The sequence below is a fragment of the Mobula birostris genome, chromosome 17 (genome assembly GCF_030028105.1).
Source record: "Mobula birostris isolate sMobBir1 chromosome 17, sMobBir1.hap1, whole genome shotgun sequence".
In the NCBI taxonomy this organism is placed as follows: Eukaryota; Metazoa; Chordata; class Chondrichthyes; order Myliobatiformes; family Myliobatidae; genus Mobula; species Mobula birostris.
In genome coordinates, this window is record NC_092386.1 from 67,523,520 (window position 1) to 67,542,393 (window position 18,874).

General features: G+C 40.6%; 1 protein-coding gene across 6 annotated transcripts in view; it reads right to left on the reverse strand.

Moving 5' to 3' along the window:
- Window positions 1-18,874, reverse strand: part of slc20a2 (solute carrier family 20 member 2) — an 86,818-nt gene that overhangs the window by 31,684 nt on the left and 36,260 nt on the right. For 4 of the 6 annotated variants that reach the window (XM_072281866.1, XM_072281863.1, XM_072281868.1 and 1 more), the window contains exons 2-3: window positions 7,485-8,044; window positions 37-177 (exon numbers count right to left, since the gene is read on the reverse strand). In XM_072281866.1, the coding sequence (XP_072137967.1) occupies window positions 37-177; window positions 7,485-7,773 (430 nt within the window). In that variant the 5' untranslated portion in view covers window positions 7,774-8,044. Of the gene's footprint in view, window positions 1-36; window positions 178-7,484; window positions 8,045-15,928; window positions 16,200-18,874 lie in introns of those variants that run through there. The other 2 variants (XM_072281865.1, XM_072281864.1) reach the window with 2 other exon arrangements.

The window sequence follows — 18,874 nt, forward strand, 5'->3', positions numbered from 1 at the left end:
CACAATAATCTCATACGAAAGGAGAAGCTCAATTACCGATCTTTACGAGTTGGATCCATTGGACACTATGAGCGCCAAATGAAACAAGTGAGAAACCAATGGTGGCTCCGACAATGCAATGTGTGCCCGAAATTGGAAGCTTCAAAAATGAAGCAATCAGTTGCCAGATCGCAGAACCTAATCAAAAACAAGAAATACAAGATAAAATGCAAGGAATTAAAGTTTGCTGTTCAATGTTGCTTTGCTCCTGCACTCATTATTCTGGCTAAAGAGAACAAGTCAAAATAAACCGAGATCACCAAATCAAGTCACACAAAGGGATTCAAAATTGTGCACTCTTAACAGCAGTGATTACAATTCAAAAAAATAAATTATTAACTGTGGAGTGCTTTGCTCCTGTGGCACTTTGCTTTGCCTATCAGAAAGCATGCATTTACTCTGCAACTACTGACTTTGGAGTCTTTAGAGCTGTGCTTCCATAAATTACCATCTATTACCTCATACACCGTCTTTCTCATTTGAAACTCTGTTTATGGGTGTTGAGAGCCCAATGGGAACGAGGTGGAGGATTGATGTCCAGCAATTGGGTTAGCCTTCTTTCAGCAGGAACTTCAGTTGTTGTGAGCAGACATTTCTTAAGCTGAGGCAACATGAGTGGTCACACTACAAAAAAAACTGTGCGGGGACTAAAGGGAATCTTGGGCACTAAGACCTCCAGTCAAGCAAAGACCATGTAGTCAAAGTTCCACTATCAGCAGCTTTTGGAAAATAACCTGTCAAGATTTAGATAAAAGGTGTGTGTGTGGGGGGGGGGGGGGGGGAGAGTAAGAGGCGGGCAGGAAGGGGGGGGGGAAAACAAAAAAACTACCAATCTCAATGGTCTATTTCCCTTCCTAAGCTTCACACCTCCCCAAGGATTATGGTTGTCCTTCAGTGGTGCTTAAACAGATTTGGGAGTTCTAACGCAAACTCCTTCCTTTGCCCACTACTGGAAGAATAGTTGATTTTTTTGAATCTAGCAAAAACACAATCATGATTTTTTAAAAATAAAATACAATTATTTTATTTTACTTATTTCATAATTCAATCTTTTTTTCTACATGATTGATTTGGAATATGGGATACTGTGATCATATTACTGTGATTTAAATGTAATGTAATTCATATTACTTGTATCCTTATGAATTTTGTATTTGTATTCATGCAATTTATATATTAATAAAAATACTGAAAGAAAACACAATCAAAAAAAGTATTGAAGTAGTGTACAAAAATGTATAACTGAAAGTACTGTAGTTTTAATTAAAACTATGCCAACTTTTCCTGTTCCAAGTTGTCTTCCAAATAGGAGTCTCATTTCATGAGAAGAATGACCCGCAGAACTTAAAAAATAAAAAAAAAGGTCCAGGCAATTTTCACTGAAGTTTTAGATAATGCAGTTTGAAATGCAGTTTTAGTAACTTGAAGCAAATCTTCAATTTCCCTGTTCTTTTTTTTTAAATAAGAAGATGCAACCCATTCCCATATTTAAGCATACTTACTTGGTGCATTACTAGCAATGTAAAAAGAACAGGTGTTTTTGTTATCCACAAGAATTCAATAATCCATTCCATGTGATGTTGATGCTCCTATAGTGCTATGGAGTTGTGATTTAGTCAGAGCGATCCGTTTCCAGATCAGAATTGTGTGTGACGTGAGTTTTAGATAATCCAGTTGGGTCACGGTGACCTGAATCAATACTCAGCAGAGTTGCAATGGCTCATTCTTTAGCTGATCTTCTATTTGTTCTTCCCAGCTCATGGAGTTTGTAACCAGGTGATGTTCATTTCACTGCTGTTTGTGATCTCTATGCTTTGCAAGAGTTTGCAATTAAGTGCAAGAACTCCTTTTTGAACTGCACATTTTAAAAAATGTTGAGCACTAAGAATTTTCTTTAAAAAAAAGTGTTTACATTTTTGTCTTATGGCCTAGAACCAAGTTTGTTTTTAAATGTCTACTCTTCTCAGACAGCATTTTTCCCAATGTACGAATACTGCTATATCTAAGGCATACCGATCTTCCTATGTGGGTATCCTTGGGGGAAAAAGAGCCAGCGTATTTCTCTGCCATTTTCATTTTCCATTTCAATTGTAATGCTCAGTGTTAACTACTAGATGGACATCAGCCATGATCATATTGTGTAGAGCAACAGGATTGAGGGGCCTGGTGGCCTCCTCCTTCTCCCATGTCTTTATCCTCTAGACATAATGCACCATTTATATTATCAGCACGGTTAAAGTACAGAACTGAGGTGTCTTGACATTTTATCTTCCCAGATAATAATACATGCCACCTCACTTCTGTGCAACGTGAAAGGAAGCTGGGCATTTTACAATGAGTCTTAAAATGCTGATGTGGCCTCTTCCATTTGGTGATCTTCCTTTAATTCAGAGGGCCAGATGATTCCAGATTAACACAAAATGGCTTTATTGGACAAGAGGTAAAATCGAAATAGAAGCTCCAGGTTTGTCCACTTTTAGAGCAAAGTGTTTTACAGGCAAGAATTGAAACGTTAGCCGAACTGAGACCAGACTCAGTGAACATGAAGCAGGGAGAATTTTTTTCCTAGAGAAAAAGGAAGTTAAGATATATAACAGAACACATTAAGATTACAAGAGGAGGTGGATAGTATGGACAGTTCCCAGATTGACAGGCCATTACTTTAAAAAGGCCTTTCACAAACAGATCAAGTGAAAATTATGGAAAATTTCTTTACATGAAAATACTAATGAAATGGCATTTGGAGTGGCTGGAGTAAATAGGAGCTTTAGGGGATTAGTATCTGATGAAGAAAGAAGAAAGAAATTAGTAGGTTATAGGGCAAGGACAGCAGGAATTGGAGAAAGTTTGTGGGCATTAGAAAAGTTGTTAAAATGAATTTTATCTTAGCGCAGTGCATATGGCACATGGGCTGACAACGTGCTCCTTCTCAAACACTATTTCAAAGTAACAGATATCCATAACAAGTAAGCCAAATACAGCAGATTAGCTGGTTTGGAGAAACAGGTAAAAGAGATGGAGCAAATGGTTTATTGCTTAAAAAAAATCAGTTATGCTACTAAATGAAGAGTCTCACAACATTAGGACTTGATAACATTATGCCAGAAGCATGTTAGGTACGTGGGGGCAGAGAATAAAGTACATGACAAGCTGTTGTTCAAAAAGATCCAAGGAGTCAATAATGGTGAACAAGCAGAACAAGTGTAAATCAATTAAAATTATTCAAGTAATAGGCAGCACAGGAGATTATAAGACTAGATAACACCTTCAAAGGAAAAAAAAACGTTAAGATCAGTAGGGGTAGAAAACTGGCATGTACATTTAAATGAATATTTGTCTTATTTATCTATCTTAATGACAGGGAAATATGTATTTAAAAGGCAGTAATAATTGATTGCCTGCCAAAAATAAATTTCTAAAATCAGCCACCCATAAGTTACTGGGAACATCAGGAGAACCAAATCCTCATGGAATAAGAACAACGTTTTGAAAAACTTCCATAAATATGGCGGCTGCACTGAACAGTAGCCAACAATCTGTCACCAGCATGTATTCTTAAACAAAAATATGCCTAGTGGAGGAGTCACTGTCTCAAACAGCACTTGAGTAATATTTATTCCGAAGGCTTTAAAAGAATATTTATGATGTATAAGAAAAGCCATCCATTATATATTTCCTTTGGGAAAAGAATACAAAGCCCAATGACAGTAATCTGTTTAGAGGCAAAGCTGTGTCATTTCCATCTTATTTTAGTTCTGCTTTAAGATGCCCTTTAAATCATACTACACTCTCTTGTTCCACTATCTCCTTTAATGCTGTTGTGTCAAATTCTGATCACTTCTGTCAAACATCTTTAGACATTTCACTATATTAATGTATCACATAATTTGTAAATACTGCTCCTTTTCAGAACAATAGTCCTTCAAGAAAGCATGCATATAAGCAGGAATTTGAAATAGTCACCACTTATATCTGATGAGGAAGATCGGGACAGACACACTGCAGCACGGATAAAGGCCTTTTGCCCATCTAGTCCGTGCCGATCTGTTATTTTACTTCTTCCCATCAACCTGTACCTCTGCACCCCTCCCACCCAGTACTTACCCAAACCTCTCTTAAATGCTGAAATTCAGACATATATCCACCATTTCCACTGGAAGCTCATTCCACATTCTCACCATCTTCCAAGCAAAGATCCCCCCCCTTATGTCCCCCTAAAATATTTCACCTTTTATCTTTAACCTATAACCTCTAGGTTAAGTCTCATCCAATGTCAGTGGGGGGAAAAAAAAGCCTGTTTCTTCCTCCAGCATTTTGAGTCTGCTGCTTGTATTTAACCCGTCTATATTCCTCATTATCTTGTATACCTCTATGAAATCTCCCCTCATTCTCCTATGTTCCATGGAGTAAAGTCCTAACCTTTTCAACCTTTCCCTATAATTCAGGCCCTTAACTCCCAGCACCATCCTTTTAAATCAAAACAGTTTTCTCTCTATAGAAGTAGTTAAAGTAAATGAATTGTCAGACAAAATGACAAAAAATCCATTATCAGCTGTCACATTTCCTGACACATAGGACATAGGAGCCCATTTAATCCTACTAAATCTGCGTCAGCTCACAGATCAGTCACTTCTTCCCTTTAATTTCCTCTGTATCCTATCCTCACCAAATTCACATCGACTAGACTCCTCCCCCCCGCCACCCCCCCGCCGGTTCATCCACACACTACCACTAATTACCAATCCACACGTTTAGGATGTTGGAAGTAACTAGAATACTCAGAGGAGACATTTGAAGTCGTAGGGAGAATCTGGCAACTCCAGGTAAACATCAGAATTGAACATGGATTGTTACAGCTGAGAGATAGCAGCTCTATTTGCTGCAACACTGCAATGGGAATTATGACTAATTAGATTTTATCAATAACAGATAGGCAGGAACACCGGGGAGATCTTTGGAAGCCATAAGTCTAAAGTCCCATGTTTCTCCCTGGCATGTGAAGTTACAAAACATGTCCTAAATTACACATTATCCCAAGTGATTACACCATCTTCACAAAACTGTTCTGATCTTTGGACCTGGATAACTTTCCAGTTTTAATTGTTATAATGAGTCACTTATGTAATTCTCTTGCAAACAATAACTATTAGGATGTATTAAGAGGCAAATACTAACTTTAGGAAGTTTCAATGAGATCTACCTGCATTTTACCCTTGCAGAATACTGGTCAGTCTACTTTATTTCTTCTCACATGGCAAGCTTATGATTCATGGAACCAGTCCAGTGAACCTTCTCTGTGCTGCCTCCATAATGAGTACACCATACTTGAGGTGTGGTATATCCATATCCCATAGAATTGAGGCAAGACTTCCTTGTACTTTCTGTACTCAAATCCTCCAATCCCGATGCTCTGCTCTACATGCTTGTTGGCGGGAAGTGACTTATGAACAAGGACACCTTTGAGCATCACTATGCATGAACTGTTACATTTAAAAAATAATCTACTCTTCCCTTTAGTGCAAAGTGGACAACCTCATTTCTCCACTACATTCCATGTGCTACATCCTTGCCTGGTCACTGTTTGTCCATATAACAGATATATGCAGATATTAGAGAGCAGAATACACAAGTGGACAACTACATGAACCAGCGTCTGGAGATTGAAGATGGACAGAGAGCCTGTGCATCTAGGGTCACTGCACATGCAGAGAGATGGTAGCTGAGTGAAAAGTTTCTACGGGTTGAACCTGTCTTATTATCTGGAAAATTCCAATGAGCACCAGGAGACTGGAATGTTCAGATACCAGGTAGGAGATGAAGATTTATTGGAACAATTTCTGGGGTTCTGAGATGGGCCAGGGATCTGCCCCACAGAGGGCAAGTGGCAGTGGACGGTCTCACTCTTAAGAGACCGAGTGTACATGTAGCAGTTAAAGAGTTAGTCTGGGTGGTGGAAGGGGAGAAGTAACAAAACATCTGCTGGGAGTGAAGGAATAGGGATGGAGATATGAAGAGGAGGGAGTAAGGGAGGGCGATGATGGGTGGAAGTTGTTCAGGAAAGTGGGGCAAAAAGTAGAGAAACAGAAGATGGAGTGATAAAAAAAAGTGGTAACCAGATGGTGTATCTATATATCAGAGCGCATTTGTCCTTCGTGTAAGTGGGTACATGTCAGTACCAAGTCTGTGCAGAGAAACTCGTTTCTCTCCAATCATCTTGAATTGCCTTGTTATTTGACCAGGAACTCTGTCAGGATCATGTGGTAGTGTATGTACAACTGACAACCCATGTTAAAGGAACTTAGATATATGCAACTTCCATTTTCCAGAACATGGAAGTCACCTTCAAGGTGTATCTATGACAAGATGAGCTATGGGGAAGGTGTGTTGCACATCACTGAATTTCTAACCACCTGCATTGTCGACAGGATATTGCTTGCAGGATCAACGCTCAATTAGGACTTCCTTCCGGTCAGATTACTTGAAAGTAACTTTACAACTTGCCATGTGAGATTTGAACTGCAATTTTTGGTTTGTTAGAGTAATATATTTTAGCCAAGGACACGGATGAAGGCTCAGTAGGATTTTTACTGAATGGTTTCAGCTGGAGAAATGGGCAAAATGAGGAGGGATGGATATGAAGCAAAATGTTGCAGAATTTGATTTGTATACATGTTACAAAATTAGATGTGCTAGTCGACAATGGGAAACAGCATGAATAATGCCCATCAGAAACATCTAATAAAATACAAACCAGCTCAATTAATTAATAGCTAAAGTTACAATGAGAGAAACTGCCAATGCTAGAATCTGCAGCAACACACAATCTGTGGGAAGAATGTTGCAGGTCAAGGAGCATGCTGCTCAGCCCAGAGTTCCTCCAGCAGATTGGGTGGTGTTACAGTACAGATGATAAGAAAACGTCCGCATGATGCCCATCTCACTGTTGTCACTGAACACTAGATCTTGCTTGGAACATTTACCAGCATCCTGCTTCACCATATGGGAGGGTTTAACAAAGCACAAAGGTGCTAACATTTATGTTTCATGGCCCAGGAAACGTTTCTGGCATCTTTGTGGCAGTTTTACCCGCAACAATTTATTCCTTTGTGATGTAGAGTTGTCAGTCAATGGGATGAGTTTGTGATAATGCAATTTGTAACAGAAGCTTCAACAAATTAACTTGCTTTCCTTGTACTCCATTCAATTATGCAGAAAGTCCCATTACAGAAAACTCAAGATTATTAAACCAATGATTTCACACTGGTGGTTATCACAGACATACTAACAACAGTGATTCTTAAAATAGAAAAAATGTTAGAAGCTCCAGTACCAGTTCAGATTGCTCTCCACTCAATGCTTAAAAAGGGAGAGAACTCTCTCTGGTTGATTATTTCCATGGCTTCATTACAAACTCAAAAAAACAGAAAAAGCCAATGACTACTTACCAACCATTGCACTGACTTCACCAGCCATAAGGATATTCTCACTTCCGTTATACAGGTTAACATCGATGATTCCCTTCCGGATGGTTTCTCCAACCTTTGCTCCAAGTAGTGCAGACCCAGCTGTTTCAAAAATGGAAGCCAGGATGCAGGCCTGGCGCAGCGTCACAACCCCAGATCCCACAGCCGTACCAAAGGAATTGGCCACATCATTCGCACCCACAGAGAAAGCAAGAATGAAGGCTATTATGAAGCCCACTATCACCATCCACAAGTAATTTTCCAGCACCATTTTGGATTTTACGTTTCAAGTATTTGCACTGAAGTGAACTGGAAGAATCACAGACAGACCCACACACAAACACGCACACGCACAACCCAGGCCAAGCTCTGTAAACTGTAGTTTTCTTCCGTAAAAGTGCTTGGTAGTGTTTGGAGTTGTTGTACTGCTAACTAATACTTCTCTGGGTAGTGATAACACAGTTTCTTAAGGTTGAAGATATCAGCAGGTGAATGCATTCCATAGTTAAGTGTCCAGCTCGGTAGACAGGGGTGGCCAACTCCTACAATAGAAAAAGATCAACAAAATATTTTATACTGTTGTAATGAAGTGATTGAAAAAAATTATATCCTTTTCATATAATATTGTGAACGTAGTAAAGATATGCACAGTCTTACACTGGCTGGACATCAAGTCTTGTTTCCTATCCTATCTCAACTCCACCTTCTGTCCTAGCTAGATAGCCATTGCTTAAACCTTTGGGTTCATTCAAAGGAAAGTGAGTGGAGAATTAATTGCTTAAGACCACTGTGAAAATACAGAACAGTTATTTGATTTTACTTCAATGTCTATTATATGAATACCATTTGCTTTTCCAAAAGTTAATTTTCCATTTTCTCAGTTAAATATTTGAATATCAGATGCACCTATTAAATAACCATTAAAATTGGTGATAGTAAATTTTAGCAGCTTCTGGCTTTGTTCTCTTTGGGGATGGGGAAAACTGCCATCAGATACAAATGCAAGTCATCTGACCTTGGTAACTATGGGTGTTGAATGGAGAAGAGAGCTGTGTCATGTGGCCTGGCACTGTTTAAATTGTGAGTCCTGATGAAGATTTTCAGCTGGAAATGTTGACTGTTTATTCCCCTCAATTGACACTGCGTGACCTGCTCATCAGAGGAATAAACAGTCGATGTTTCCAGTTGAGACACCTCATCAGGACATTCCAAATCTGCCAGGTTTCTAGGTTTCATGGCAATGCATATTAGTCCTGTTTCTGTGGCTAATAACTAGCAATACAGGTGTCCCCTGCTTTTCAAACATTCGCTTTACGAAACCTCACTGTTACGAAAGACCTACATTAGTTCCCTGTTTTCGCTAACAGAAGGTGTTTTCACCGTTATGAAAAAAGGCAGCGTGCGCCCCGAGCAGCTGCTCCTCCCCCAGATTCGGAACTGCATTCTCGCCGGCGTTGCTTAAACACGTGCCTGTGAGCAGCCGTTAGCAGGATGAGTTCTAAGGTATCAGAAAAGCCTAAAAGAGCTCGTAAGGGTGTTACACTTAGCGTAAAACTGGACATAATTAAGCGTTTTGATCGTGGTGAACGAAGCAAAGATAAAGTGAGTTTGGCTTGTGAAAGTTGATGAAGATGTTGAACAGGTTTTGGCACCCCATGACCAAGAACTGATAGATGAAGAGCTGATGCAATTGGAAGAGGAAAGGATAACAATTGAAACTGAATGCAGTAGCGAACGGACCGAAAGTGAAGTCGTCCAGGAACTGAACGTGATGCAACTGCGTGAGATTTTCACTGCAATCGACAACAATGATTGCAGAAAAGTACGACTTTAATTTTGAAAGGGTACGTCGGTTTAGGGCATATTTGCAAGATGGTTTGAGTGCTTACAAAGAACTGTATGATAGAAAAAGGCGCGAGGCTAGTAGTCAAGCAAGCCTTCAGCAGACGACGAACCTCGACCTTCGACATCGAGGCAGGCAGACATAGGAGAAGATGAGCTGCCTGCCCTAATGGAAACAAACGACAACGAGATGACACCCCAGTGTCCCACCACCCCAACCCCCGGGCCGCAGACAGATACTGATTCGCAGAGAATGCAGCGGTAGCCGGGAGGGACCTAGCACATCTTTAAGAGAAAAGCTGAAATAAACAAGCTAAATAATTAGGTGCCGCCCGGCACGTAAATGTCGGCCCAGATCAGAGGCGATTGCTGATTGTGTCGCCTCTGATCTGGGCCGACATTTATGTACCGGGTGGCACCTAATTAATTAGCTTGTTTATTTTGGCTTTTTTTCTTAAAGATGTGCTGGGTGCGTCCCGGCTACCGCCGTACCCCTGAATGCTTCGTGGATCGGTATCGGTTCGCTGCCCGGAGGGTGGGGACCATTGCACCACCCAAACTCCGACGACTCAGCCTAACACACCATCATCAGTGTGCTCCGTGCTGTCTTCCCGATTCCAGTAAGTGATACTACACTGTACCTACATTATTTCTACTTTATATCGGCTGTGTATTTTTAGGTGTTATTTGGTATGATTTGGCAGCTTCATAGCTTAAAGGTTACTGGAGAGTGCTTGCACCGTGTTTTTGCCGAGAGCGCTTGCGAGAGATTTTCGCTACGGAGAACAGAGCGCAATAATTGTAGAGAAGTATTTCTACTTTATATAGGCTATGTATTTATCATATCATTCCTGCTTTTACTATATGTTACTGTTATTTTCGGTTTTATGTGTTATTTGGCATGATTTGGTAGGTTATTTTTGGGTCTGCGAATGCTCATGAGTTTTTCCCATATAAATAAATGGTAATTGCTTCTTCACTTTACAACATTTCGGCTTACGAACCGTTTCATAGGAACGTTCTACCTTCGGATGGCGGGGGAAACCTGTGCTAGCCACTACATCTGCACAAAACTCATTTCAGTGGAATAAAAAAGGTAAATCAAAACGATAAAGCTCAAGGGACTTAGCTTTAAATCAATTATGGTACAGCTGACTTCTGTCCATTTCATAGGTTGAGAAAAGCTATTGCCCCAACTCAGAAATTCTGCAAACTGCATGTGAAATCCAATCAATGAACTAGCTGAAACAGCATTCATACACAGAGTAAAAAAGAATGTTCCAGAATCCATCAGCAGATAAAGACAAAATGTGGGTTTAACAAAAAAAGAGCTACAAGGGACACTGTTTACTGTTTGGATTCTCACCCGCTGTTAAATAGCTTAATTGAATTTACAAGTTTTCCCCAGGTTAGGAACAAGCCTTTGGGGGTCTGCTGGGATGAATTTGATGGCTTTTGCAGGGCTGCAGGCATCTTCTACAGCTGGGAATGGGTCAATCCATATGCCTTCTCTTCCCTCCCCACCTCTCCCCCGCCCCCCCCCCCCCCACTGCACCACAGGCTCCAACTTTCGTGGCAGGGTTGAGCTGAACAGGGCTGAGCAGACCCACTCACACTGAGTCAGTGAGGCTGGCTGCCCAATGCTTTTCTGTGCCTGCTTGCTCTCCAATCAAAACAATTTCTGTGAGCTACCATACATTATATTTGTTCATTTCTGACTTGTGAACAGCTCCGGCTGTGAACAGAACCCTATTGTAACCCAGAGACTGCATGCACTGCATTTGACATTTTCAGAAAATTATATTTTTCAAGCATAAACAAATAGAACAATTCTAAACAATCACAAACTTTTAAAATATTTCACTAAACATGTCTCAGTAAAAAATATGCCTAGTAAGTTTAGACAGAAAGGAAATTAAACACTAATCTTTATTGATTTTCAAATTGTAGCTTCTGATTGAGGATCAAAAGTTAGGATCACAAATCCTAAATAATTATAACGTCACGACATAGGGTTTGAACTCAAAATGCCGGCAATCCCGTTCTCCACTAGATGCTGCTCAACTGGCTTAGAATAGCAAACTGTTTGTTGTTCCGCATTGCAGCATCTGTAATCTATTGTGTCTTCAACTATATTTTGAGTTTTGAGTTTGAGGAGATTTGGTTTGTCACCTAAAACTCTACAGATATACATTCTGACTGGCTGCATCACCATCTGGTATGCGGGAGGGGCTCTAGTGCACAGGATTGAAGTAAACTGCAGAGAGTTGTAAAATTACTCAGCTCCATCATAGAAACTAGCCTCCATTGTATCCATGACATCTTCAAGGAGCGATGCCTCAGAAAGGTGGCATCCATCATTAAGGACCTCCATCACCCAGAGCATGCTCTCTTCTCATTGTACTATCAGAAAGGAGGACAGAAACCTGAAGGCACACCCTCAGCAATTCAGGAACAGCTTCTTCCCCCTGCCATTGATTTCTAAGTGGACATTGAAACAACGAACACTATCCCACTACTTTTTTAATTTCTGTTTTTGCACTACTTATTTAATTTAACTACTTGATATACATACATATATATACTTAGTATCATTCAGTTTTTTCCTATATTTATCAAGTATTGCATCGTACTGCTTCTGCAAAGTTAACAAATTTCATGCTACATGCTGGTGATATTAAAGCTGGTTCTGAACATGGGTTTGTTTCCATAGGAGCGACTAGACATTGCAGTGAGGCTGCCAAACAAAGCATACAATCACCTACAGTTCCCCTCCTCCCTTATTATTCTGGAGTTTTCCCTCTTCCTTTGCAGTCCGGAAGAAGGGTTTCGGCCCGATATGTTGATCGTTTATTCATTTGCATAGATGCTGCCTGACCTGTAGAGTTCCTCCAGAATTTTGTGTGTGTTGCTCTGGATTTCCAGCACCTGCAGAATTTCTCGCGTTTATTATTGCCTTTGTGGGGTTTGGACTGGAATTTGCTTTGGTTATTAAAATCTGTATTTTTTGTGCAACACAAATTATCGCTGTTAATCGTTTGGGCTTTGTAACACATTCATTTCACACAAGAATATTTTGGATTTGAGAGTACAATGGGTGCTTGATGTCACATCCATGCTGACCAGATCTCTGCCGTGCAACAGAAGGAGAAAATCAAAAGGAATCATGAGGATACATTCTGAGACTAGTACCCCTCAAACTGCAAAATATCATTAAAAGTAATTGTCCCTGAACCCCTAAGAGGCACTACCATGGAAACTGGCCACCACAGTAGCCCTTAACTGCCACACCAGTTGTCAAATGTACGGCAGAAATAAACAAGCTTCATCAATAAGAAGAGCAAAAGGGGAAAAGTGGGAAAAAGGGCATGGGTGGGAAGCAGAAAGAGCAAAGAAGTGGGAGGAGACAATTAGAAGCCTTTTAAGTGTCTTAAATGTCATCTGATGGTTTAAAAAAATAATCAGCTGAAGAGAACAAATTGGGTTTAAACAACATTATACGTAGGCTGGAATCACTGAAGAACAATAGAATTTACCAACAAGAGAAAATCTACAGGTGCTGGAAATCCGAGCAACACACACAAAATGCTGGAGGAACTCAGCAGGCCAGGCAGCATCTACAGAAAAGAGTAAAGTCAACGTTTTCGGGCCGAGACCCTTCAGCAGGACTGGTAGAATTTACGACCTAATTAGCACTTTGAATAAAAAACTTGAAATCTTTGTGTGCTACACCAGTGATTTACCACGTTGTATCTCCTTTACAACAGAACTTCAGCTCATTCACAATTCTGCAATCAGCATCCTATCCATGGTGTGACCTCATCAACACCCCGAATAGTTGTTCAAACACAAGATCTTGAGGGTGCCTGACAGGGTGCACATTGTAATGTACTTACTAGTGGCAGTCATGAATAAGGAAGGTAAAGTTACAAAATCTTATAGAAACTATCATTTAAAACTGAGTTGTGCACAAATTTCTTCCCTGAAGGCAGTGAAACTCTGGAATTTTCTGCTACTGAAAGTGGTGGAGGCCAGATCATTAGGTATATTTAGAATTGAGACAAATATATATTTTGAACAATCAAGAAATCGAGGGTTAAGGGGTTAAGATGAGGAGTTGAAGTTAGCATAACATCAGCAATGATCATACTGAAAAAAGATGGAGCAGATGTGAGGAGCCTGATTGCCTACTCCTGCTATTTGCTACGTTCTGAGATAAAGATATGCCATAACATGCTCCCATAAACAATAATAGGATAACACTAAGATATGTTTTTTTTAGAAAAAGACTTTGTCTGCTAATGAAGTGCTGGATTATATATAGGTATCCGTTAGTCTCGTGAGACCATGGATTTGCGCCTTGGAAGGTTTCCAGGGCGCAGGCCTGGGCAAGGTTGTAGGGAAGACTGGCAGTTGCCCATGCTGCAAGTCTCCCCCCTCCACGCCACCGATGTTGTCTAAGGGAAGGGCATTAGGACCCATACAGCTTGGCACCGGTGTCATCGCAGAGCAATGTGTGGTTAAGTGCCTTGCTCAAGGACACAACACTCTGCCTCAGCCGAGGCTCGAACTAGCGACCTTCAGATCACTAGACGATCGCCTTAACCACGTTCCAACACAATTCAGTGCTGGATTAGTTCTGCACTAAAATGCCCCCCTACATACTCAAGCTGCTGGAGTGACACTCAGTCTCTCACGCCTGTGAGTGCTACCATACAGCCATGGTTCAGTGGATGGATTCTGACAAAGTGTCACAGAAACATTTCAAATAAAACCAGCACACAGTAATTCTTTTATTTAAAAATAAGAGCTCTCAGTGCTATGTTACTCCAGATGTAATGACTTTGAAAACATCATTAGACATGTGCATGCACAGATTCCAGATATTAAACATAGTTCTTTTACAGATGTAGGATAATTCATTATTGATAAATTAAACTTCTACATCTATAGGCACCCAACCCATTGAGATTTCCACCACTACTCTTTTACAACCATGTTGAGGTATTTATCAATGCATGTACACGTGCCCAGTTTCCACCACATAAAGGCAACTTAAAACCGCCAAACTTGTTTTATTTGGGTGCAGCATGTTTAGCAAGACTCGTCTTTGTGAATAAATTACGTAACCATTCTCCAACTTATTTCTGCTAGCTAATTAGAAAGGGGCTGTGTGGTAGAGACCAGATCGACTGTATGCCCAGGAGCCCTAAGAGTTTTCAAACCATGTTTGGAACCGATATTACATTAAGAGAGGTAAAAGACAAAATTTTAATTTTTTTAAGCTTCATCCAAAAATCTAATTTTTGGTATAAATACACAAAAGATACAATGAATTTTGGGGATTTTATCCCCGATAGCTTGTAAACGTTCAGATATCTGAGCATTTAAGATGCAACACAAGTGATTCACAGGCTAAACACTGCTCAAGGTGTGCACAGGTTGTAAACCATCACAGTTCACACCGAGAAGCTCATCTCTGAAGTTCTAAAGGAGGGGGCCACATGCAGCTGATCCCAGCCAGTTGAGTCACTTCAATTGAAGAGATCATCTCTACCCCTCCCAAATCGCTGGGCATGCTCCTCCACATGATGCTAACAGGATCCCACAGACCCTACAAACAGAGCAGGGGAAGAAATACAAATTCCCAATTTGTTCTTCACTATTCAAAATTGTCCTGCAATTTTTTACTTCAAAATTTAAACCACGGCAAGATAAACTTTTACCCTACAAAAAAATTTAAATCTACAATGTACAGGTCATGTGACTGTAAATAATTTCAGACAATATTGAACAACACTGCCAGTATGCCCAGAGATTCACACAGACTAGTCCGAAAACTGTTGTCCAGTAATTTCCCAATGATGAACTGTATGTGACACTGTTCTTGTAAAAACTCCACTGAACAGCCTACATTTTACTGAAACTGGGGGTCATAAATACTGTGAGACCTTTCTCAAAGTCAGACAATCTCATTCCAACTAACTGTAATGTGCAAATTTTAAAAAGTGAAATCTGCCACTTCAGCTTCTCCTTTAATTATGAGCAAATCCCTCAACTTAACTTTTTGTTCAATGTTTATAAGTTAATTGTATTGCAAACTTTATATTTATGTGGTTCAGACAATAGTTAAATCCAGATTTCGGGTCTGCCTGCTGCTGGGTGACACATAGCCTGCAGTGGTGGTGCATACTGAAGTCACATCAGTGTGTACTGGTGGGGTTGGAGGTGGGGAGGAGGGAGGAGGGAGGAGGGCAGGATGGAGAGCAGGGTGGTGGTGAGGGAAACAGAACAAAAATACCACAGAGACCACCAAGTATTTGTGGCCAACTTTGACAGGCCAGCAGCAAACACCGTTTCTTCACAGTTGATGGCAAAACTCAGGCCAATTAAGTTAGCCGTTATTTTTCCTTCATTTAACATCAAGCCAATATGAAAACTGGATAGTCAACAAGAAAAAGCTGGTCTCGGCCTAAAGTTCTGCTTTTACAATGTTTCATTAAAAAAAGTTCCACTTATATATTGCCTTTAAGAACAAAATATATACTGGCTTAGCATATTTGTAATATACTGTAGTTATTTACCTGGCAGAAGTAAAAGAACCTGCTGCAAAGAAACCAGAGAAGTGTGTGGTAGCTGCCTTACCGTCTCACTGTAAAGACCAATGCAAACTGCAGGTCCAGCTCACCAAGTTGAACAGAAGCAGCAATCTATCAGCCCACGGTTTAAAATATTCCGGCTGTCTCCCAACCTTTTTCTTCGTCAGCTGTTCTGAGAAGATCCTTAAACCTCACAGCCTGCCTAGCAGAGGAAGCAGAGCAGAGCTCTGCACTTTTATAATCCAAACACCACGACTGTCACCCAGTGCCACGGCACATGACAGAAAAACAGGAGGAGGTGGAGAGTGCCGTAGGAGGTCCTTGGCTTTCCCCCAAGCAAGCATGTGTTGTGCATATAGATGCCACTCACTGATCCGGAATGCAGGGCACAAGTCCAATTTACATACTATACATAATAGGAGATGACTCACTTGATCCCGTATATGAAACTGTTGAATAGGAATACTTATATATGATTTAATGTAAACCCAGAGTGGAAAGGATCCCAACTGTCCAATTACTCGCATAGAAGAGGTGTCGTTATCAATAAATCGTTGGTTGTACATGTGAAACACGCTGATTTCCTCGGAAGTCTAGGGAAGACAAACGTGTGAGATTGAGGTGTGAGCCACCTCCCCCCCCCCCCAAACTCCCGGTGGATGCGTGTAAATTACTACCGTTACAAATTAATGCCACGAAAATAACAGACAGTACATTGTATACGATTAAAGGAATTATATTTATGAATCTTAACTAAAGGGTTAGTAAAGAATAACAAAATGAAAAGGTTCCATTCTAATTAAACAGTCAAATGTGTACAAGTTGGAGCTCATCCTGAACTTCTCAGTCACTCACGCACTGGGCCCTCGGTCAATATGAAAGCACACACCACCTTCTGAACGTCACTCACAATCCATCTCGAACAAACGGGTCTCCCACCAGATTATACGCTGCAACCGGTTCTCCCCAGTGCCTTCTCTCTTCATCTCCTCTCAAACAAAAGCCCCAAGCCCAACCTTAGTGTCCCTCAACAGGGAAACCTCCCCTTAATCGGACCATCCTAATTGGATGGCACACATTTCTCCTCTCTCTCATCTTCAACAGTAACACAAACATCAACTGAAAACAAGCAGCTTGCACAGAACAGCACAAAATGAAATACATACAGCATATCAGTAAAAAATATCAACCAGGACATTACACATTTAAAAGCCAAAAGGTACAGATCACACAACCTTGCCTGGTGCTATCAGCAGGCAGTTGATTGAGCCTCCTTCTAAGGTTAACATCTGCACCAAAATGAAAAAGGCAATGGAGAACAAAGTAGGTCAGGTGGAAGGAAATGGAAGTCAGCATTACATTATACAAACAGTCTGCATCTCCTCCACCCAAAGAAAGTTGAGAAATGGCAATGTCGTTAATCTGAGCCATGAAGCCAGGAAGGTTGCATACATGTTCTTGATGCTGCCAGTACTGAGATAAAAGGCACTGGCCACTGAGCCCGGGGGCTATTATCCCAAACTTCTAGCACCACTTTAAGGGAGTGCACATCAAGACTGCTGCAGGTGATGGCCAGGAAGGATGAAAAGGTAAACAAAGGCACTATGATCATTTTCCATGTCGTTACGTGTATAAAATAGCATAAACCTTACCCTAGGTGTCAAATACTATAGTGGAATCTGCTGTGTATTTAATCTTTCAGTAATATTGTAAATATACTGTTTGATTAAGCATTCTTTTTGTTTGCATAATTCATTGTGTTATCTGTACGAGGTGCATGAATAGCGTATAGTACATCATCACGCCACGGCGTTGTAAGTGTGTGCCTCGCTTAAAGTAAAAATGAAATTTACACACAACTCTCGGGCTCCCTTGTTTTTCTTTCAGTTAGTTTTATGTTTTGGAGTCACAGATTTATCTGTACACTCTCCACACTGTAAAATAGTGTAAGATAATCAATAGGCTGGCAAATGAGAATTTATTCTGCATTGTTATCGTTTTACCTTGTTCTACCTCAAGGCATTGTGTAATGATTTGATCTGTAAGAAACATTTACAATATGAGCTTCTCATTACATCTTGGTACATATGACAATAATAAACCAATTAAATTTCCATAGGGTCCATAGGGTTTTCGTGGTAAGATACGGAAGTAGATTAACAGACCTTTCTTCCGCACAGATATTGCTGCTGTCCAGGTTGGGACCAGGCTGGGGTTGAATTCAGGGACATCTGCTTCGAAGTTCAGTGCTGTGCATTGTCAGAAATACACAAGCGAACACACTTCCCACAGCCAGCTATTCTACTATGAAATGGCTTATGAAAATGAAGCTTGTATTAGCCTGCAGCTGGAGTGAGGGGAAAACGATAAAGAGCAGCTCAAACTCCAGGTTCTGAGGGCAGGCTCCCACAGTTCGGCACCAGACAGCCTATCAACACTCACCCAAAAGTGATGGAGTCTCCATTCATTATTGGTAGACCTGATACTGGGCAAATGTCTCAGTTTCTAACCCATTAGGGTAGAAGTTGCTCAACAGCTGAAAAAGTTTTTATACAACCTTAGATCATGGCTATTTTGAATGTATATTCAAATGTCAATGGTCTGTCCAACATTGCACTAAGATTACTGTGACATCAGTCTTTCTTACAGGAGCACCAATGGCTCCATGGAAAATCTATCACTGGGCCTCAAGGTTATCAACCTGGCCCTGCTCCTATTGCTTACATGGACCAAGGTTGATATTGCTCGTGGAGAGAGGATGCTACTTAAAGCCATCCTCCACAGCTTACCAGTTATACAGTGGCCAACATACAGAATGATTATCTGAAAACTAACAAAGCAAAATGCAGGAATATTCACTCAATCAAGCACCCCGTGTGAAGAGAGAAACAGAGGGAATGATACAGCTCAATAATTTCTCACAGCTGCTGC